Consider the following 23,256-nt stretch of genomic DNA (forward strand, 5'->3'; position numbering starts at 1 on the left):
ACGAATTCACACTCACATGGAGCAGACTAATGAAATTAGATTGATCTTGCCTTCTCTGTCCTGGACCTAACAGAGAGGTAGCCCTCTCTATACTGGGAAAGCCTCAGCTTTTCACACTGCAAAATGCTATTTAGTTTTTTTTCAGTGAAAGAAATGCAACTTAGCAAGCCCAGGAGGTCTCTAGAAGGATGCTTTTATCATGCAGTACACATATCCCGAGTAAGCCTGCTAACAGTGGGGCTGATGGCTGAAGTGGGTGCTTTTGCTCCTTATTTTGTGTCTGATGCAGTTGGTGTCGGTTTTGTCTCGTGGAGATGCGGGGAGGGCCTAGATCTCTGCTGCGGATGTCAGGGGTGTGGATACCAAGCACTCTGGCTTCTCAGTCTTTGTTTCTCTGAACCGAGCAGAAAGAAAAGTCTGCTGAGCAGTTTTCAGGGGGTGATTTACATTTATTTTCATGGGCATAGTGCCTTTGCCTATTGACATTTGTGTTAGCTTTTTGCTCAGGTGCTGAAAGGCTATCTCTGAAGTTAGGCACAAAAATTCAAAATTATGGGGCATTATCCATTTACTCCCCTCATTCATTCTCTTCAATCTCCCCAAGCCCAAGAGTGTGGAAACAAATGGGGAGAACTATAATTCAGACATGCAACAATTCCTGGTGGTCCCAGTATTGTTGCTTCAATGAAGTTTTTATTTCTACAGACTGAGCTTTCATTAGTCTTTAGAATCAAGCTGACCTGGCTGTGACTCTTTCTCTGCACTCTCGAGTTTACGAACCTTGGTCCAGTTACATTGCTCGTGAAGCCTCAGTTGCCTCATCTGCCAAACGGGACTCAAGCTACTTAGATGACATGCTGGTGGTTTGGGTTGAGACAGGTGTCTGGCTTCCACTGGGACAGGGAAACTCGAAGTTGTATTATTTATGCATCCCCTCTTTGTAAGTTTTTACTTTTACATTCGGAAGCTGCATGAGTACATGGAGGGTGTGTCCTGGGGGTCGTGACAAGTGGGGAAAGTTGGGCTGCTTTCATCTGGTCCTAGTGTCCAAAGCTGAACCTGACACAGTTTTTACATGAGTCGTGTGTTGCAAGAGGATTTGTGTGAGTGAGGTCCAGAGCCCTGCAGCAACTAGCAAACAGGTTGCTAGTTGTGTCTGGCTGCAGAAACAGGTTGTGGCTTTTTACTGTAGAAATCTGGGGACACTTCCAAAAGCCGTAGTCAGGAGGTCCCATATTCTTTGGGCTCTCTTGGGAGGAGTGGGGAATTGCTGACTGAAGGGACGTGGTGGACTGGAATCCGCTGCCTCTAATATAGGCTGCTCAGACTCCACCCTTACCTGTTGTGTGAAGAAATGGCCCAAGGAGGGTCCCCCCACTGTGCTCATGGCTCTTGATTTAGTCATCCTTCATTGAGGTTTCCCAGGATTCACTATGTCGCATGTTCCTGGGCGGTTTCATACACGGTGACCCATGGGACCTAGCAGTCTCCAGGTGCTGGTGCTTGGAGCCCTGAGGCAGTCAACCACCTGAGGACAGTCCTCTGCTGCTGCCCAGCTCTCGCTGTCCCTGCCAGCAGAACTGGCCATATGGGGCTCTGAGTCACTGGTGCTCTTTTGCAAGAGGACACAGTGACTCCCCAGGAAACCTAGGCTAAAGAGGCCTGGTTGCAGCAGGGCAGGGTGGGGGCAGGGGGAAGAGGCTGCCTCCTTGAGGCAGGTCTGCTGATCTGCTGAGCCCGCCACAGACACCACAGACAAGGCGGCTCCGCCAGGCCCATTAATAACCCGGAGGGCGCTGCAAACCGACAGCATGGTTGCCGCAGGCCCTGCTTCCTGCAGCCAGTTGGCCTTACCCTGCCCAGCTCCAGTGGATGGACACTGGCCGTCCACAGCCTCCAGACCCAGAGGGTGGGGGCTCCTGCTCATTGACTGCTCTGCAGAGCTTCAGAGGGGCCTGGCTTTATAATAGGTCTCCTTAGTTTATAATGCAAGATAATCTCATTTAACCTGGGAATCAACTGTGCTGGAGTCAGGCCCTCTCCACTGGACGGCTACCCCCATCTCTAAAGGCCCATTCCCCTGATAATCACATTTGCCATTGGTTTCTTTTTGGCTAGTAGGAACAGTTTTCACAAGCACAGGTACCCTAAACCCTTGGAGCAGAACCCCTCGCATTTCCCAGCCGCCTGCAGAGTGGGGCTACTGGGTGAACTGATGGGACCCCCAGCCGTTGCTGTGGACTGGGGCTCTGGCTCCTCTGGACCCCAGACCCGCTCTGCCTCTGTGCTGGGCACTTGCGGGGGCACAGGTCCCGAGGAATGGCAGTGGCACTCGGTACCAGACAGGTGGTTTGGCTGACCTGTTGATTTTTAAAGTCTCCTCTGTAGTGGTAAAGAGACCTGTAGAATGTGCCATGGGCAAGAGAGGGACTGACTTAGTGGAACAGCAATAAACACCTGGAAACTCTAGAGAGAAAGCGGGCTGGGAACAGGAGAGAGGCTGGGGAAACAGAAACGGAAACGGGGAGAGAAATGGGAACCCGGAGACCAGCAGGAGAAGCAGTGCCCTCAGGTCCAAGAAGAGCGCCTCACTTTGGGCTCCCAGCCCCAAAGGTTTTGGGGGCCACCCAGGACTCAGCCCCAGGAGGACTTGAGCGCGCAAAGTGTCTAAATTAGCCACCCGGCGCGCGCGTCCTCCCGGCATCCTAGAAACCTCACCTTCCCCGAAGGTGGCTTAAGGGGACTTGGCGGGGTCCTGTGCCTGGGATTTCCCGGGGGATGGACCCCAGCCTCCGGGTTGACCCTCTCCCTTCCCTCCTTCCTGTCCCCGCAGGTTGCGACATGTGCGCTGACAACCGCAACGGTGAATGTCCGATGCACGGGCCGCTGCACTCGCTGCGCAGGCTTGTGGGAACCAGCAGCGCCGCGGCCGCCGCGCCGCCGCCGGAGCTGCCCGAGTGGCTGAGGGACCTGCCGAGGGAGGTGTGCCTGTGCACCAGCACCGTGCCCGGCCTGGCCTACGGCATCTGCGCGGCTCAGAGGATCCAGCAGGGCACGTGGATCGGGCCCTTCCAGGGCGTGCTTCTGCCGCCCGAGAAGGTGCAGGCGGGCGCCGTGAGGAACACGCAGCATCTCTGGGAGGTAAGTGCGGCCCCAGCACCTGGCTGCCCCGCGGGCTCTGATGGCAGAGAGCCAGCCCTTGCCCCGGGGTGGCTCTGGGAGAGCCTCTGTGTTCCCCAGAGGTTAGTGTAGAATAGATTTTCAGGTCTGGTAAGGCCACACCTGGCACAGCAGCCGGCCCACTAGAAGCACAGAGCTGCAGGTTCTGAAGAGGGCGTTAGGTAGCCCGCCTGTGTCCCGTGTCCCGGCAAGGCTGCTGGGTTTTACTTAACCATTGGTCTTTTTAGATCAGGAGAAATCAGCGGAGATGAGCAGGCGAGCCTGGGCACTGGGGCATTAGCTCAGTGACCTTTAGTCCTGTTCCAAGCACTTCTGAAAGGTTTTTACTCACAAGGAGGAACAGAAACAGGACGAAGGAGAGTCAGACTCACGTTCTCAGATAAAAACACATTTGTGAGCACGGTGAGACTACGGTGTCTCCCAACTTTGTGCGTACCCAAACCTGGCAAGTCGTATTGGGACCCAGAAGTGATGAATTCTGCCGCTTCTCTGACAAAGTACAGCTAAACAGTGGTTTTCAACGAGGTAGAAAAAGCAGAGTATTGACACACTGAGCACTTTGGTATAAGCCAGTGTGTAATAATACTTCAGTGGCACCATCCTACCTGATGCTGTTATTTAAAAATAAATAACCAATATGAAAAACGCCAAACTGAGATTTTTTTCCCCTGAAGGTGCAGGTTTGATTACTGAGGTTTATGCCCAAAGAGACAGCCCTTCGGTGGGTAGCACTGCCCTTAATCCTACCTACGTCCCACCCGTGGGAGTTATTTATAAAATATAAGATGTTTAGAAGCTTAGGCAATAGGTAACCCTAGCTGAGGCTCGGCAAGGGAGTACAATGAGAATACCACAAAAAAAAGTGTATTAAATGCCAGGAGTCAGGTTGGTTTGGTCGATTCTGCTTCCGCTTACCCTCACCCTAACTCAGTGTCCCGTCAGAGTGATCATTTCACTGGGAGCTGCCCAACAGCAACTAACTAGAACTCATGGGACTCAGGCATTCACCCGAGGTCATGGCTGAGCACCCACTCTGGCTAGCACTGTATGAGTGAAGACCAGACCGAGTGTCCAGAGCCTTCCCCAGCTGTGAGCAGAGGGGTGGTGAGGCCTCTGACTGCAGGGCCCCCTGGCCTGGGTGGAGCTAAGTGCTGGCATCACAGCCCACAGCCGCCATGGGACTGGACAGCCCACCACTGCCCACGCCTGGGCCTTTCCATTATACATTTTCAGTCTTTCAGAAGAAGACTATTGAATGAGAATAACAACTTGGGAATATTTACGTTGCCAACTAGGATTGTTTCCTTAAAAAAAAAAATTGAAATTTTTAAAAGAAAATAGGGCTAGAGGAAATGGGCTTGTGTATTGAGACAGGTCAGAAGTTAGTGTTTCTGGAAAAACTGACACGTAGAAAAGCATCAGAGCATCTGGTTGTGAAGTATTTCCTAACTGGCTTTTGTTTCCGACTAGTCAGATCTAACCTCCAGGGAGGCACTCTGATACCACCCAGTTAAAGGGTGGCCAGTACTTTCTTCTGAGGAAATAGTGAAGTAGTGAAGCAGTTGCTTAGAGGTACAGATATGTTCTGTTCAGAAATGTCACGACAGAACACTGTTCTGTAGCCCTCTGGTGCCTAAGAGTCAGCGCCCTTCCATTTTTAGCGTGCCAGGGAACAGAATCATGAAAACAAAATTTCATTGGGTCATTTCTTTTTCCTTATTATTATTTTTTTTTGTAAAAGGTGTTGGATGACTGGTGCTGGCAGGAAAAGGCTCTCCACGCAGAATAGAACGCTAGGCCTTAGTACTGAAAACTGGAGCCTTTCTTTTGTACCTCAACTTGTACTTGATGAAGTGAGCATTTTGCCGTAGTTAAAGGGCTGGGGCATCACTTGTTTTTTTGGTTTTTGTCAGTACTTCAGTAGCTAGAGTCGTGCCTGTCGTTGGGAGAATAGGAATTGATTGTGTTGGTTGGGGTGGGGAGTGCATAGAGTTGGTTCTGGATTAGAAAAGATTTGCTGGGTGTATGCTTGGATACTCTCCAAGGCTCTACTCCTAAAGTTGGGACATAATCTCTGTATTTTTATCATATGTAAGAACAGTTAGAATAACATACATTCAGGGGATTGAAAGGATTGTAAAACCGCAGACATGCAAAATGTGTCAGTTCCCCGGGAGATCATATAAATGTGACTGATTGAGGCTAGGTAACTTCATGCCAGTGACCCTTTGAAAGATGAAACTCAGACTTTAATAGGTTTCAGATTCCTATCAGTGTAATTATTTTTTAGCAATGAAGCGTGAGTTTATTTAAAAATTTTAAGCACATGATTTGTTATTTTTATGAAATGTGACAATTTGAAATAAGTTTCATTAATAGCAGAAGATTCTAAATTTTGGAGTGTTCCTTAAATTTTCATCTTCCCTTGCAAACTTAAATTCTTTGTGAAAGTTTTTAAATCATTATGTCTTTTATATTAGAAAGAACCTACAATTGGAATATACTGTAGGTCTATAGAAAACTTTCAGGAATAATTGTTTAATGACTCATGGAATAATTATCCCCTTTTACAACATGTTCTTTTAGATATCTTCCAGAATATCAGGTCGACATAAAGCAGATCTTTCAGAAATTAAAAGCAGTTGAATCATAACCACTTCATTTTAAAAGTCACTCATTATTTAAAATAACTTGCTGAGGAAGAAATGTCTTTGTATTTAGAGTTCAGTATGCAGGTCCTGCTGGTCTCACAAGAGTTACTTATCTTTATTTCAGGACAATAAATGGATTGCTAATCTTTGCCCGTCACTGTTTCCAAGTAGATGATGGATTTTTGTTTCAGTTTACAGTTCATTGTTTTTAGTATGGTTTTACTTTATTATACACATGAAGGCTTATTACAGGAACAATCAGATTCACCTTAGTTGCTCCTTTTGTTTAATCATTAAAAGCTCTGTTTCTTTGTAGAAAAATGATTTTTTAATATTTAACATCTATCAGCCCTCGAAAGCTCATTTGGGGGTTTATAAGGGTGCTACCGTCTTTCAGTTAATATTTTCTTTATATATAATCATTGTTCTTAAAAATAACATTAATTTAAAGAAAGTTTATTATCATTCCATTACCATCAAGATCGTTTGACTCTTTGGTGGTATTTATAGGAAATTATGAGAGTTTGTCTTTCTTTCTATTTTTAATACTAAGTCAAGGCAATTTTTTGGTATAGTCTAAGGAAAGTGACAAACTAAAAATCAAAGATTAGTCAATTTTTGGGTCAATTTCTTTTAGAATCTGAATTTTACTGTGTTTGAAAAATAATGAATTGAAATTGTATAATCCACCCTACAACATTTTTATTTAAAACTATCATTTTCCCTGATTATGTATGTTTATCTTAGTTAGACTTGGGTATGTATATGATATATATCTAGTTACTTGAACATGATGGGAAAAATCTTTCTGAAAACATTTCCCAGCAATTAGGTCTTATTGATGAGAGTGAGATAATTTTATTCTAATGTGTTTTCTAATGAAGAAATGAAAAGACACATTTGATTCCAACATTTATGAAAACATTATCTCAATTATTAATGTGCCCTTTTTCCCTTGAGATAAATTTATCTAGTTGCACATGGTTTCCCTTTCTGTTTAACATCAGCACTTAATATGCCTAGACCTGAGGAATGTATACAGTGTGTACTTAAAAATCTACTGGAATAAAATACGGAAGTTTAAAATAATGGTACAGTGTAAGATAAGCTAGAATTACTCAGACCTTTCAACTCAAAGTCTGATTTGACAAGAAACTTTAGTAACAATGACAAAATAAATTGCACTAATTTTTACCCCAGAAAAATTATTCTGTTAATTGAAATAATGTAATGACTTGTTAGGATTATGGTCAAGGAAGTAGAAAGGGATTTATTTTACCGAACCTGTCTTCTGAGTAAATTTGACTGTCTACCTTTCAATTGTGCTGTGTGGGAAACTTCATTATCTTTCTTCAGAACAACAAAGTATGAACATTATATGGCCTTTTTTTCTGTGGTTTGATTCGGTGCCATCATATTTTAGATTTAATAAGAATTTTTGCTTTTAAGCAACTGGTCTATTTTTCAGCATTACCATTTAGCTTAAGTCAAAAGATATTAAGTGAAAACCAGTATCAAAAATATATTACACATTGCTAAATGTGCATACTTCAAAACCATCACAGGCAGTTGGTACTAAAAGGAAACAAACTGATTTCATATTTTAAACATGTTAATATGTGTTTTAATAAATGACCCAATCCCACATACATACTGCTGTACCCACGTGCAGTTTAGATATTGTAAAAAAAATCCTTTAAAAGTAATCATTTTAAATTAAAATAAAAGCATTTAAAAATTAACTGAAAACATTTAAAGATTGTTCCAATGATCATATCCTACAACTGTGTCCTTCACATTTTGCTTTGAGATTTTGGCTCATTTTGGCCTAATGCGCCAGAACACCAGGGGATAGAATTAGTGGCTGTTGCAGTTATAGTGAAGTAAAAATTGTATCTCTTAGCAATTGGTTGTTGAATATATTAGACTGCCTGTCAGCTTCGTCATGAATATGTCACACACATAAACTCCAAATAATGTCTCCTTAAATATAAACCATAGTAATGTTACTATTATGCTTTAAACACTGCCGAGTAACAGCTGTTGTATCTCTTTGGCTTTGCCTCATTTGATCCGAAGATGCCTTTTATACTGGTGCCCATTTGATAGAGTGTGAGCGTTTTATACTTTTACATAAACTATAAAACCATCTGCCGCCTCTTGGAATGGTCTCCAGCATTGTGTTAAAAATCAAAACTTGGTGCTGACACTTGGCTTTGGGAAGGTCCATCTATAGCCCTGGTCCTTTGGGGTAGGGGTCACCCAGCACCATTTTTGGGGTAGGGGTCACCCAGCACCATGCCGCCCTTGATAGTTTCTTAGTTCCAAAATGACCTAGCTTAAAAAAAAAAAAAAAAAAAAAAACCTAACAGCTACTTGGAACTCCTCACGTTGGAGAGGTTTAATCCTAGTATGTGACATTACAGCACTCTGAGGCAGATCCTTTATAAAGAGAGATGTGTGTATCCACAGACTATTTTTCTCATTCTTCGGTGACGTTTATCTACTGTTTACAAATGGCGTGTCTTGCAGATAACATTTTGTCCCTGGGAGGAAAATAATTTGCAAATATTTCTTGGTCCGTAAGTGCGTTTTTCTGACGTCATAGGATTTTTTTCTTTTTCCACGTGGATTTAAAGGTTGAGCGTGACATGGAAACCAGGATCTCAGAGTTATGGACAGATGAAATCTGCCCTTCCCAGTTGCTGTGTGACCACCAGCAATGTGGTCAAGATGTGATTATGGGAACTCTAGGCCTGAGGAGCCCGCAGGAGAACCCCTTTATTTCACCATGCCAGTGAGGGCGGTTTGCGTTATTTGCTTGAATGTGTGGTTACCTGCACGTAACTGGAGCAATAGTATGTCCACAGTCTCAGAAGTCTCTCTTCTCAGCAGCATGGACGTCCTGGCACCCCTAGGATCTCCCCAATAGATTGCCTCTTTCCTGTCTTTCTTTTTTAGAATCCTCCATTCTCCCAGATTGCTTGTGCTTGCCTTCAGACATTCCTTGTGTATTTACATAAGAAACACTGACTCCAGGCCCACTACTTAGCATAAAAGCCAGAGAAACCAGAGTGGAATCTACTTTTCTTTGTAGACATTTGCCACCTCGCTCAGATAAGTTACAGAATTCCATTATCCAAATTGTTACACATGTGTGACAGAGGTTGACCTTTTGTCATGTCAATCCTTTTTGTGTGGGCCCCAGGCTCCAGCCTAATGGCTCAAACCTGATTTACTCACTGTAATAAGGGCAGGAGGTCGAGCAATTGTCAGGCTGCCTGTTCGTACTCTTCTTGGAGCCTGGTTGAAGGCTGTTAACACAAAGCTTTTCAAAGTGAATTTACAACCAGCACCACTGACAGAGGCCAATCAGTGCGCCATAAATGTCAGGTTAGTGAGATTGAGCAGTAAGTAAAGTAGTGACAGCACTCTATTGGCTGGAATCAATTGGCCCAGGTTTACTGAGGAGCGCAATCTATGTGTGGCGGGCTCAGGGACTGGCCGCATTGCAGGTGGAGCTGGAGACATACCTGGCAGCAGGAACCTGAGAGTGGGGTGTCTGTCCATCTGTGTATCCCTGTGTGCCTCGGTACATCCGGGGTGATCCCTGTAACGTGTGCTTCAGCATCTGGGAGTCCAGCTTGGCCAGGCTTGCTGACACTGAGACTTGGGGCTAAAAGATCACCCAGCGTGTAAGCAATAAGAAACGTGGGCCCTCCCTGGTGGCGCAGCAGCTTAAAGCACAGCACTATGGTGCTAGATGCAGCCACTTCCTAAGTTCGATCCCCAGGCCCGGAAGTGACCCACATGGTGCAGCAGACCCCTCCTGACCCGCCCGCTGCCTCCCTCAGCTGTGTACTTTGTCCATCTGCCTATTCTGCTCCCCACTCTGTCTCTGGGGGATCCTCTCACGACCCCTCCACCTCTGGCCTGTACCCCAGTTCTGTGTGCACAAATCTTTTTTTAAAAACTAAGAGACGCGGTTACAATGGGAGGTTGTGGGGAGAGAGAGGCACACCCCGGGCACAGACAGTTCAGCTTCCATTTCAGCACTGTAACAGGATTTCCTCCAGGGCACAAGCACAGGTAACCCCTTTCTTCGGCAATTCTGGAGTCTTAGCAGTGTGAAAGTTTCACAGAAGTCACTAATGAGTGATTATGGGTTGAGGGTCTGAATATCTATGAGATATGGTTTCCCTACCAGACGGAATGTTTTTATCATTTTGGGTAATGACAGCCTGGACAACAATTCATTTAGCTCCGAAGGCATCAGCATTAAAATGGAGGAATCCATTAAAATGCCGTATGCAAGGATTTATAAATTAGGCAATTTCCTTGATTATTGCAATCATTTACAAAATTGATTGTTCCAGTGTGGTATAGACAGATTTCAGCAATGACCATTGACAACAAGGACATTCTCTGATATGTATGGCTACTGGTCGCTAAACCAGGTCAGCCTTCTTCACCCCTCCTGCTGCTCTTAGTCTCAAGGTCAAGCGGACTTTCAAAACTCCTAATCCTGAAGTTTCATTATTTTTGGAGGAGGCGTCACAGATTGTGAGGTTGGGTTAGGCGCAGGTTGTTCTAACGGTTGTAGCACTGTTTCTGAATCTTCATCTTAATTTTAGAGGATGGGGCAGATGCTTTTGAAATGCTTCAGTGCCGTAGTCCAGCTTTTGCAATGGTGCCAGCCGCAGAGGAAATAATTTTTGCAAATTGCAACGGTAAATATTTGTTTGATTGAAGAGCTAGCCATCAATAATGTGTTTTATTTGTTGCTCCTTAGAGTTCTAATTATCCAATAGATGTATTGTAGCATCACTGGGCTTTAGGTCAATTACTTCTGGAAGGTGTAATAAAGACATTGTTACAAGTGTGGAGCTCATAGTGCTGCAGGTTTTCCTATACAGAAACACACAGCCAGTTCACTGGGTGCTTAATCACTAACCACAAACCACAGAGCCTCCTTTCTTCCTGCAACATCAGAGATGGGCATAGCAGAAGTGTCCGCAGTGTTCTGGCCACTGAGCGTCCGGCGTGTGGTTTATACTTCCTACAAAATCACTGCCTTTAGACATTTGTTTTTAATTATCATTTTGTTTTTTTCTTCATCATTTTCCCGTTTGGGAACTCTCACACTCACTGGCGCTTGTAAAATAATAACACTTTAGAAAATGTTGTGAAGACCAAAGCACTTTTCACTGTATCCTGATTTCAATATAAAGTCATTTGAGCTCCAGACAGTTCTCTGTTTAAAAGGGGGAAATGTCATATTTCAGAAAGTCCCAGGCTTCGGGGTACCTTGCTTTATTTGGCTGTTGTTGCTGAATAAGTCAAGTTTGTTTTCAATTTTAAGTTTCTGTAAAATTCACTGTATACAAATGGAGTAAAATGGCAGTATTGTAACTTCAGTGTTTTGAGATGACCTTCTCAGTGTTAAATATTTTTTCAGGCAATTTTTCTGGTTTTTGTTGACTTATAAGACCTGTGAGTAGATCTGGCTTGGGTGGGTCATGAATGAGGAACTCAGCATTTCAGATGTTTTTGACAGCATCCTCGTACACTTACTAAACTAAAATTTATAGTGTGCAATTGTGAAATAACAATGTAGGATTAAGTGCATTTCATTAAAATGAACAGCGTCTTTCAATCTCTGTGTGATAATTTCATTAAATTAAAACTGCCTCAGAGAAAAAAGTGTCCTCTATGGAAACACTGAGTGGAATCTAATTCGGTAAACGCTCCTTAAGTGCTTTTAATTGAAATCAAATGAAATGTAATCAAGTCATGTTTTGGTGTCTGGTAAAGCACCAAGACTTAAGTGTTGTTAGCCCTGGGAAAATTAATGTTTACCACAAAAGCAACACTACTAAATTCTCAGATATCCATGCAAATTCCAAAATGGAAGATAGCCTTTTAAGTACATTGGAGGTAGAAGACGGAGCTTCAGAACATGCTGTGTTTGTCTCGCTCTAATACTACAATTAATTTATGATATTAAAAAAATGCACAGATAGTTCCTGGGAGAGAGGTTTCTGAAAAATATTAGGTTACTGAGGCAAGCACTTAATTTCAGTATATCAATATCTAAAAATCTGATCTGAATCATCCACAAAGAAGAAACGCTCACTGTTAAACATTAACATGGTGGCGATTTTCTGTTAAAAATATATTCTTAAAAAGAAATCCAAGTTCTGCAAAAGTATAATCAGTGATAACCCATTGTAGTTGATTTTTATAATAGCCTTTTGAGAGATAGCTGTGTAATATAATACACATTCACTTTACTGAATCACCACTTAGATAAAAAAAAAAAACTGCAGTATATATTCAGTACTCTAAAGCACATTTTAAAAAGAGCAACCGTTGGTTCCATTTTCATAGACGTGTCTGCATGTGTGTAAATGTGGCTCCCCCAGGAGAGAATTTTGATTATGTGTCCAGTCTCTTCCTCCCTTGTGTGTATCTTCTATGTCATTAATAACCTGTAGACACTACAGATGTTCTAGAAATACTTCTCTTGATATTTTCATGTTTTATGGTACTAGTCTTTAATGACATGACCAGTCTCCCTGGGCTTGTAGGAAGATTTTAATTCTCACTTGGAAGAAGAACATTTTCTTTTTATACGTGAAGGTATTAACAGAAAAGGATCAAGACTGTCTGAAATGCTTTTTAAAACAGAAATCCTCATTAATTTATCTAGGTGTATGTAAGATTTTGGGACACTGCTTACTTTGTATTTTGTTTCTCACATAAAAGAATCTTATTGAACTATTATGCCAATTAAAGTTGTCATTTATCACATTTCTGTAACAAAAAGATTTTTTTTTTCAATTGGGATAAAAGTTTTTAAGTCCAGTGAACTTGGCACATAGTTGTGAAGAATCACATTATTTGTCAAAACAAGATTGTGCAAAGTAGACCAAGAGATGCACTTTAGAGTGAACTGCTTTCTATAAAACTGGTTTAAATCATATTTAAATACAAATTAATTTAACACTGCTTATAAGTAAAGAAAAAACTATATATTAAAAGGATATCATACAACATAGATGTAGCAAAAAGCTTTGGATGGCTTTCATATTTAAAACTACATTTCTAATCAAGAGCAATAAAGAAAATACCAATCCAGACACTTAAAATTCCTAGGTCTGCGTGATTTCAGAAATCATGATTGTTCCTCATCCTTACAACAGAGACCTGACTTGCGTTATGAAAGCGTAAGGGAAATGACTTAGAAACATATAGAAATATCATAAGGAATCCCTAAACCTGACTTTTAGACCATCGAGCTCAAATCAGCAGCAATTCATTAAATAGGTTTGACAGTGTCTATTGAATTATGAGTAGAAAATATATTGAGGCTTCATATTAGAGACCTTAGTAAATATAGAGTATATATTTAATAGTAAATAATAAATAACAAGTCATCATGGTCACACTTCACCACTGTTCATGAATGTGTGTGTGTGTGTGTGTGTATGTGTGTGTTAGTCAACACTGACCTGGCAGTGTACCCTAAAACTCCGAGATGAGCCCCCATAAGCCCTATGAAAAGCAAGGATCCCAAATGGCAGAACATTTTAGATGAAAAAATATCAAAGCATATCATAAAGATCAAAACTTTATTTCAATTAAATTTTTTTTTATAATTCAGCTTAATTATATATATACGTGTGTGTGTGTATTTTTTTTACATCATTCTTCCTTTTTGCACAATGCATGCTTTCTCCTTTCAGGTATAGTCCCCACGAAATTCCCATCACCAATTCACTCTTGGGCCCTTATGTAAGAATACATCTCTCCCCTATTTTGATCCCTTTCCCTCTCCTTTAATATTCTCCCAAATATGGATTCATTATACTATATACTACACTAGTCCTTTCTATTATGGTATCTGGAGTTTTAATTGAGATGGCCATCTAAGTAAGGCTGATATTCAAAACATTTGATGTGCAGTTAACCCCATAAGCCAGGCTCTCTCGGCCGGCAGTGTCTCTGGGTTCCCCTGGCTGTGTATCACCTCCAAGTCTAACAGAGCCAGCAGGGTGGAGCGAAGCCGGCACACAGACTCATCATCTAGAACAGGCATAAAGTTTCAGTTTTGCAAGATGAGAAAGTTCTGGAGATAGATCTCACAGCAGTGTGACTGTTCTTCACGCTTCTCAATTTTTCACTCAAAAATGGTTAAACTGTTAAGTTTTATATATATTATGTCTGCTTTACCATGTTGACAAAGGAATAATCCATATATTTAGATGTTTCCCCCAGCTCAGTGATTCTTTAACCCTAGTATACATAAGGAATTCTAGGCAAAAGGATCCAATTAAAACTCAATCTGGGGACCGACCCCTAAAACATTTGGATTCATTTGTCCTGTGTTGGGACCTGGGGTCAATTTTCTTAACCATTATCTTATTAGGTCCTGGAATGTCACTTGAAAAGACCAAGTGCCTGTCTCTGCGTTTCCCTACCTTCTTCTTTGCTTTCCTTTGGCCTCTTCTCCTGTCTTGGCTACTTGACTTCACCTGGCCTCTTCTGTGCTTCAGGGCCATATCTGGCCTGCTCTGTGTTAATTCTTGTCTCAGCCTTGTTTCCCTTCCTAACTAACCTCTGGACATTTCCATCTCTTCCCTTACCATATTCCTTCAGTGGATCGGAGGGAATGAGGGGAGTGTAGGTAGATACATGTAGTTATATTAAAGGACTCAAGACAGCAACATGGACTTCTATGTCTTCTGCATTGTGGCACTTCACCAGGATAGGGCTAGAGAAGCAGCTCTAAGGGCAGAATGCATCACCCTGCATGGAAATTGCAGTATGGAATGATCCCTGGAGTAATCAAGGCCTGCTTCAGGAGGAGGTGGCATTTGGCGTTCAGTGTTGACTCTCAGTGGGTCTGATGTATGTGGCCATGAGCTGTATACCTTAACTCCCTTGCCTCTTACTGGTGCCACATCCCCTGGCACCTGCCTCTCCATTTCTTCTGCCAGCTCCTTCTGTGCTTCCCTCTGCCCATAGAGAGGCTATGTGCTCCTTTCCTGGTATGTACCACTTGGCAGTTTGTACTTTCTCTATATGTCACCTCTGCAACTTTGCTGGTCTTTTCCTGCTTTCCTCCTGGCTCCCCACTTCTCCTGTGGAGAGATAGTCTATGAATGTGTCGCCTGCTTTTTGAGATCACCTATCCCCATGCTTTGGTTGTCCCCTCTGAATGATGCTTCTTAGACTCACTGCCTGCGTGGCTCTCACTTAAATCCTCCATCCCCAGGTGGCTGTGGGCCATCACTTTTCGGATGGCCTGATAGGATTTCAAATTGAGCTCACTAATGCAACACCCCCTCCCCCCAGCAGTCTCTTTATCCTCAACTTACCATGCTCTCATAGCTGTTCTTGGTCTTCGAGTCCAACATTTTAGAACTACTGTAATCACTATCTGTGACATATTGGTAGTCCTGGCAACTCAGTCTCTAGCACACAAAAACCACTTCATAAGCACTTGCTGTGAGCATGACAGAGTGAACACAGTTAAGCTGAGTCACTGTGCCAAGCACTCTGCTAAGAGCTTTACATCTTAATTCATCCTCAGAATAACTCAGCAAGACAAGGGTGAGGTACTCATTCTTTAGCAGCAACTTTTCAGATGAAGACAGAGAAGTTAGGTGACTTGTTCACGGTTGTATGTAGTAAAGGCAGGATTTCCACTGCGGTATGGTGGGCGTCAGACTTGTAGCTCTTACCTGGTCCTTTGCTACACTGCTTGCCTCTCCCACTGTTGGACCTGAGAGTTATTCCGGCACTCTGTCCCTCACCCCCCACCTTTGCCATGGTCATCAACCTGCATCTGGCCCCAGCCCCTGGACTAGGGGTACACTTTCCTCGGTCAACCACATCTTCCTGGAGCCCCCGTGCTCAGGTCCTGATGTCATACATAGGTCCATTTTGTGCTTCAGGATACTGAGCTCCACATGTTTAGCTCAGAATATGAAGACTCACCAGCATTCAGAGACACAGTTCATTGGAGACCTTATGCAGGAGGTGTTTTGCAGGTTACTGCCATGGCCAAGATCACTCTGCCCTCAAAACTAGTGAGTAGTAGGACTGTGAGTCAGTCACTCAGTTGGAAGCAGTGTTAACAAGTGCTTTTTGTGGCACAGAGATAAGCGGGAAGATGGGAGGGGAGGAGGAATGCAAGCTGGGGACCCAGATGTTTCATTCACTGAGTGTCAGATGGAGGGGGCGAATACATACTCTGATCATTGAGCCCCCCAATGTAAATGAGCAGATGGTGTTTCCTTCTTCCATCTGCTCCTTTACTCTAAATCAACTGCTTCCTGTTCTCCCCCAGATCTTTTTAGTTCCCACTGCCAGACTTTCCCTTCTTTTCCTGTTCAATCTGCTTCACTTTGAGGGTCGCTTCTTTCCTTCAGCCATCTTGCTGAGTTGTTGAGCTTCTGCTTCATCCTCTGATGCCACTTGCTACCTCTTTTGTTTGGTAGACTCTTACTTAGAACAGACTTAAAACACTACAAAAAAAAAAAATCCTTGTTTATATGTCGTCTTTGACCGGCATGGACAAGTCTGCTGATGTCATGATGGCGACATGTCAGGAGGAAGGAGATGTTCACGGTCAGGCCAGTGGCCACAAGCGCAGCCAGTTCAGAGACATGATAGAAGGTGAGGTCGGATATATCAGGCTCGGGGGAAAGACTTTGCGTCTTATTCTGAGTGCTGTGGGTGTTGTGGAGAAGACCAAGCACACAGCTTGGTTTTAAAGAGCCCCTCCTCATGTCCTGGGGAGACAGCCTGGGTGGGGCAAGGCTGGCTGCCTTAGGCGGAACTCGGAGGAAAGGACTTGGTGGGGGAAATCTGGTAGGAGTCTGAGTGTGCAGCTTAATCAAATCTTCAGGACCAAGTGGGGGATGACGTGTGAGTGAGATTATGGACCATACAGCTGGGTATCAATCTGACGCCTGGTCTTGTTTCATGCCTCCGCCTCCCTGCCCGATGTGACAGTGACAGCTTTGGGTTGTGGCACACTCCTGATGTGGCGGGATCTGCAAACATGGCTGTTCACTGTCTGCTCCCATTGAGGGCGACACCAGAGTCCTGCCCACTCCATCCACTGAAAGTCTGCCGTCCTCCATTCGCAGTGAGACATCTAGCTTGACATTTCAGCGCCCAAGTACATGCGTGCAGGAACACAGGCTGTTTGCGTGTTTCTTTCACAGGGCTTCTTGTGAAGTCTTTATTTTTATGATTGCAAAAGCTAAACACTTTTCTAAGTGGGAATTTGGCTAACATGGAAAGCTGTTTTTTAGAGACAACAAAAATGAAGCAAATTAATATTCATTGCCGTGAAGAGTAGTTTATTTTAATGTGTCCGTGAAAACATGCTTTTTGCCTCTTACCACAAGTCCATATTAGATTCTTTGAGATTATAAGCACATGCTTTTATTGTCTTAATGCGCTAAGTAATGAAAGTAATAGACAGTATTTCAAATCAACATTACGATTTTGATGTTAGTCCTCTCACCTTCCCTCAACTCTCTTCGCTTTGAAAAATGAATCATTTGACCCATTGAGTGTAATGGATCCTGTTTGCCAAAATACCAGCACGGAATAGAGACTAACTTTATGCTAACAACTCTACCACAGAAAACAACAGGACGATTGTCCTTGCTGTTGCTTTCTGATGTATATGGGATTTCATAACACCCACCAGTGTCTTTTCTGGGGTCTCTCTGAGGCAGGTGGTCCCCCACCTGTTCCCAGGGCTCAGGAGACAGGGCCTCTGGCTGCAGCCAGCGGCCGCCTGCTTGTTCTCAAGAGGGCCAGAGAGCTGGCTCTTTTGACCTGGGTGCTCCAGGGGAGCTTTCCATCTGTCCAAATGTTAGCCTGGAACTAAACGCCTCCACACAGTGATGAAATAACTAACAAATGTAGTGACAACATGGAACATAAGGCCTTAATTTTTTTTCAAATTGCTTGCATTTACAGTTAATTCAATTTGAATTCTAAGTCCCATCCACGAGAATGACTCATGCACTCATTATGATGTGCGTTGTTTTCTAAAACGGGCAAAACAGGGAAATTGCTTTATAGACTCTGCATACCCAAGGTAGTGCTGAACTGGTCCCCACTTGTCATTGCCTGTCTTCCGAGGTCCTGTGTTCTAGGACGGGACTTCCACAGGCAAGTGGAAATAGGTTCTAAAAAGCACCTTGACCCGCTGTTACAGTGGCCGCTGGAGGGAAGACATATGCAGCTCAAACTTAACTTTGTACCCATGTGAACAATATCTTTTTTTTTTTCCTATTGTAGGACATGTTGCTTCAGGTCAGCTAACAATCCTTTCCAAGTGCAGATGTTTTGGGATCAAGAAAGGCAGGTAGATTAGGCTTTGTAGGTTGTGAGGAAAATGAAGCAGTGGGTTCAAAGCAAATCACTTTTGCATTATGAAAGACTGGAGAAGAAATGTCCAGCAAACACACATATAAATAGAGAATTGCTGAAATATTTGGATAATTTTGAGAATAAATGCAGGCTAACATTTTTGGACAGTGAAATCAGCTTTTCATAATAACTCTGTCTCCCAGCCAGTAATTTCCTTGTTCGCCCTAATTTACTTCACTTCTCAGCAGTTGGCAAATTCCTGTTTCGTACCGAACAAACTGGCTTTCCAGCTACCATGTTCTGTTGTCAGGATCTTGCCTCCTGCCTTTATGCACAAGTTGGTCCTTGCTACCCTGCCAGCTGTGCAGCCCTAAAAAGGCTTGGGGTTTCCTGATGGCTCCCCCCAACCCAGAACTTCAGAGTATTCCAACAGTTCATTTACATTTGGATCCAGGTCCAATAACCCTGGAGTTATGCAACTTTTACAGCTCTCAGTCAAGGATGTGGGGACTGGGAGAGGCCAGTGGACACCCCCCTGGGCAACCCATGGGAGGGACCCATGGCTCACTAGTCAGAGCCAAGACTGAACTGCCCTCCAAGGTAATATGTTATTGGAGGTGCCTTTTTTCCCCCCATTTTTTTCCTTACCCAGGGAAAGGAACAGTGGAGACTTCTGGTTTCAGTGGCCTAGCATGGTAGATATTTCATGCAGTTGACTTTGGATCCAACAACTTTGTCTCGGAAAGTGATCTGCGCCCTGTGGGTCACCTCCCTGGTCCGGGTTCAAACACATGGTGCAGTGGCTGCAGAGAGCTTCATAGTGCTGTGCATTAACCTGTTGCACCACCAGAGAGGGCCCTGCATCTGGAAAGTTTGAAACGGGGTGTCTAGGGGCACTTAGAAAGGAGTATGCAGTCTGTAAGATACGAAGTTTCATTTTGGTGTCACATCACCTTTCCCTCTGGCTGAGACACTGGTGGATTCTTAGCTCCTATTGGTGAACTGAGGTCTCCAGGGGTGGACATCCTGTTCAAACCTTGAGATGGTTGTTAAAGCAGGGAGTTTCAGTGAAAGCAGTTGTGGAGTGTGTCACATAGGAAGGCCTTGGCTTTGAACATGTGATGACATTCTCACCGAGACCCAGAGCAGGAACTGTGGGGATGGGCAGTGCTGATGTCAGGGTCCCAGTTCTGGGAGAGTTTGCAGTGTGAGCAAGGACGCCCATTGCCAGCCATTCGATCTTTCTCTGACAAGCTAGTCCAGGTTCTCTGCAGGGTTGTCACTCGTCACTACTGTGTTAGAAAGACAGCCTGGCCTTCCTTGATGGTGCAGCAGGTTGGATCATAGCACTGCAAGCTGGCCACAGCAGCTTCAGTGCGAGTTTGATCCCTAGTCCTGGAGGTGACCCACAGCACAGCAGACCTTTCATGTCTCATCTGCTGCTCCCTTCAGCAGTGTACTTTGTCAACCTGCCTGTTCTGCTCCCTACTCTGTCTCTGGTGAATCCTCTCACTGCCCCTGTACCTCTGGCTTGTACCCCAATTCTGTATGCATAAATAAAGAAATCTTCAAAAGAAAAAAAAAAGACAGTCTGTGCTTGGGAGGAGTTCTCAATAGGTGAGGAAGAGACCAGAAACTGAGGTAGAAATATTTAAGTGAAATGAACAAACCATAGTGACTAAAATAATATACCACCTGATTGTGAGAATCTGGAGGGGTCACTGGGGACGGGGATGAAGGACCATTTGGGGAGTTGAGTCACTCAAAGCCTCCGCTAAAGGCTTTGCAGTCAAGTTTTTCAAGAATGAGTATGCATGAAGCGTTAACGAAGAGGAGAGATGGGAAGTTGGGAAGAATAGCAAGTGTAAAAGCCCACAGGAAGAGGAAAGGAGTTGTTTTTGTTTAAAAGGGCCTATGGGTTTCCAAGCGGTTGGTAGCAAGAAATGAGGCTGAAGATCCTAGAAGATGCATAGGTGACCTTTGTGAGAGCTTTCCAGAGAACAGAGTTGGAGTGCGAATAGGAATCTACCATCAGGAGGGTGACTTGACAAGAGCTGGGTGCAGGTGAAGAGGAACAGTTTGACTCAGTAGAGGAAATATATTATTTTCATGTGTATGAATTATTTGTTTTTTTAAAGATTTGTTTATTTATGCATATAAGAACTGGAGTACAGGCCAAAGATGAGGGAGTGGGGATTGATGAGAGGATTCACCAGAGACAGAGTGGGGAGCAGAACAGGCAGATGGGCTGAAATACACTGCTGAGGGGAGCAGTGGGCGGGTGAGGAGAGGTCTGCTGTGCCATGGGGGTCACCTCCCTGGCCAGGGATTGAATTCACGCTGTAGTGGCTTTGGACAGCTTCAGAGTGCTGTGCTTTAACCCATTGCGCCACCAGGGAGGGGCCTTTATGTGTAAGAATTGCAGTAGTACTACATTATAGCATATACAGGTCTTGGGGTGTCTTACTGAGAATCAGCATGATTCTGTCCTGCTCACCGTCCAGCTCCATCCTTCACCTGCCTGTGCTCTTTTCCGTTAGTTGCAGTTGCTTTAACTGTTAGTAATGGAAGTTTCACTGACCTCTGAGCTCAACCCTTCATGGAGACGATAACGAGAAGGGTAAAACCAGGAACATCCTTGAACCTTCAAAAATCGGAGTGACTCTAGCTCAGCTTATCTCTCACATGAGCTGGCAGTCAGGGTGTGCGTCACATGGAGACACTTGAGTGTGGGAATGTTTGTGAGTTGATATGTGACTTTAAGGAACATCTGATGCCATAGACGGAGAGGCAGAGGAGGAACATGTCTGAGTACATTGGTGCTCCAGAGGGGAACAGACACCGGCGTGAGGGAGATAGCAAGTCTCCATGTTAGAAGTCTTTCTCCTTTCTCTTTCTCCTGGTGACTGGGAGGGTTACACAGACCTGACCCTCTGCTGGGGGGGAGGAGGAAGCTCACACTTTGTGACCTGGGAGCACATTTTGGTTCCTTTCAGAGTCTAATGGATCTGTCCTTAGGTAACCCTTCAGCAGACAGCATTGAGCTGTGCCGTGACAGAGAAAAACAGACAACTAACTCGAAAACCCAGCTGTCTAGGACCAAGAATTAAGAGGAAGAGTTTTGGAAGTTTGGGGTTTACATGGAACTTCCCAAAAAATTAGGTGATATACTGAGTAGCTCGTGAAGCAGGAAGTATTGATGGCTGTTATTTCTAACACACCAAGAAACAGAAAAGAGAAACTAACCTAACCCAGGCGGCAAAGTAGCAACATGTGCAAGGAATGCCTGCTTGTAAGTGACTGCTGAGTAGGGTGAGGAGAAGTAACCAAGAGGGTTTTCTTAAAGAATGAGAACAGACTGGGTGACAAAAGTGAGGGGTTCGGAAGAGGAGAAGCTGGATACAAAGCCTGTGGGAAGGTGGGAGAGGTGCTAGTGGTTGTGGGGTTTCAGCCCTTAGCCATTTCCAGGGCCACTGTGATGCTCTCTCCCTGGCCCTTCACCTCCCTGCTGGTGCCACCAGAAGCTTCTGCCGGTGAGGCCTGGCCCTGCCCCCTCTTGGAATTAGAGGAATGCATCTGTTTGTGGGCTGGAGATTAGGGTTTCGGGCCAGGGGACTACAGGGAAAGCTGCCTTTTTGGGTGGCCTCCGAAGACATGCTTCAGATCCTAAACTAATACTTGTAAACTGCCGTCTCTGATAATCTATAATTTTCTGTTTTTAGAATTGCATTGTCAGCAGTGTTAGAGAGACCCTTCTCAGATGATTCATCCATGTAGGACTAGCAGTAATATCTCTTGTTTGGAAATTAAGCAACAGAAAGGAATTTCGGAGGGTGGGGGGCAAGCTAAAGAAAAGATTTTTAAATGAAAATGTATATGTTGTTATATGGCCACGGTAAGTCAGATCAATTTTATTCCAGAGCTTCAAACCTGATTTTAAAAATTATTTCATTTGTAGCTCAATGTTTGACAATTTTAAGGTAGAAATTAGGGAAACCAAACAAGCGATCAGGGAAAAAGTAAAAGACAGAGCTAGTAGGAAACTATAAATCAGTGATATTCGGCAGGGGAGGAGGAGGGAGAGGAATCAAAGCGGGGCAGGAAAAAGCACAAGAGACTATAATGTGAGTGATTCAGGGGCGACTTGGAGGTGGGAATTTTATGGGGACTCCACCTCAGAGGAGAACTCAAACACTGTACAACAATGAACAGTGATATAAAAAATATATAAATATATCAAAAAATAGTTTTTGAAGGACTGACCATGTCTTCTAAAAGGCCCACACACCGTAGGTTACTTGGAGAGAATTACTGGCTAGTTTTGGATAGCTTTCATTTTATTCAAGGTATTTATTCTCAGCTTAACCAGTTCAAAAAATTAATAGTTTGAAAGTGGCTCTGAAAGTGCAGTTGTAGAAATGGATAGAAGGCTTGAGCAATCGAGATCTTGAATAGAAACAAGTGTCACCATTAAGTAAATTGTAGATACTGTTTTGGTGTTGGAGTGTGTTGTATCCAGAGCTGTGGTCTGGATGCCCATGCCGGAACATCTCCTTCTGAGTGTTGTGTTGTTTTCTGCTTGGAAAATGGATGTGATGTGACGGCAGTTTCCTCTTTGCTAATTTGCACGATCTGTGGGATTTTGCTACTCTGCGCTACAGGGAGGCATTGTCCATCTGAACTCTCAGTTGAGGAGTTCAATTGTCATACTTCTGTGCTGGGCCTCATTCATTTTTCTTATATGAAACAATTGACATTTATTGCCAAAAATTCAGAAACTACAGCAAAAAAGACTTAGAGCCCACTACCAGAAGACAATTCTAAAATGTGAAATGCTTTTTCCTGATAATCATATATGCATATAGATGTGTATTAGATGGAACAATTTTTCTGTTACCACAGTTTCCCCATTTTTCCACTTTTTAAAAGTGCTATTTTAGTGGGGCAACATTCTATACAGTACTGTATATGATTCAGAGAAAGATTGTTTTACTTAAAATTATCACCTAAATATGTCCTA

General features: G+C 43.7%; 1 protein-coding gene across 1 annotated transcript in view; it reads left to right on the plus strand.

The window, feature by feature from the left end:
- Positions 1-2,319: 2,319 nt before the first annotated feature.
- The window catches only part of PRDM6 (PR domain containing 6), an 86,803-nt gene continuing 65,866 nt past the window's right edge, over positions 2,320-23,256 (plus strand). The window contains exons 1-2 of the mRNA XM_004686502.2: positions 2,320-2,335; positions 2,834-3,141. Of these exons, the coding sequence (XP_004686559.2) occupies positions 2,320-2,335; positions 2,834-3,141 (324 nt within the window). The remainder of the gene's footprint in view (positions 2,336-2,833; positions 3,142-23,256) is intronic.

The sequence above is a fragment of the Condylura cristata genome, unplaced genomic scaffold (genome assembly GCF_000260355.1).
Source record: "Condylura cristata isolate star-nosed mole 26May11 unplaced genomic scaffold, ConCri1.0 scaffold00021, whole genome shotgun sequence".
NCBI classification, from domain to species: domain Eukaryota; kingdom Metazoa; phylum Chordata; class Mammalia; order Eulipotyphla; family Talpidae; genus Condylura; species Condylura cristata.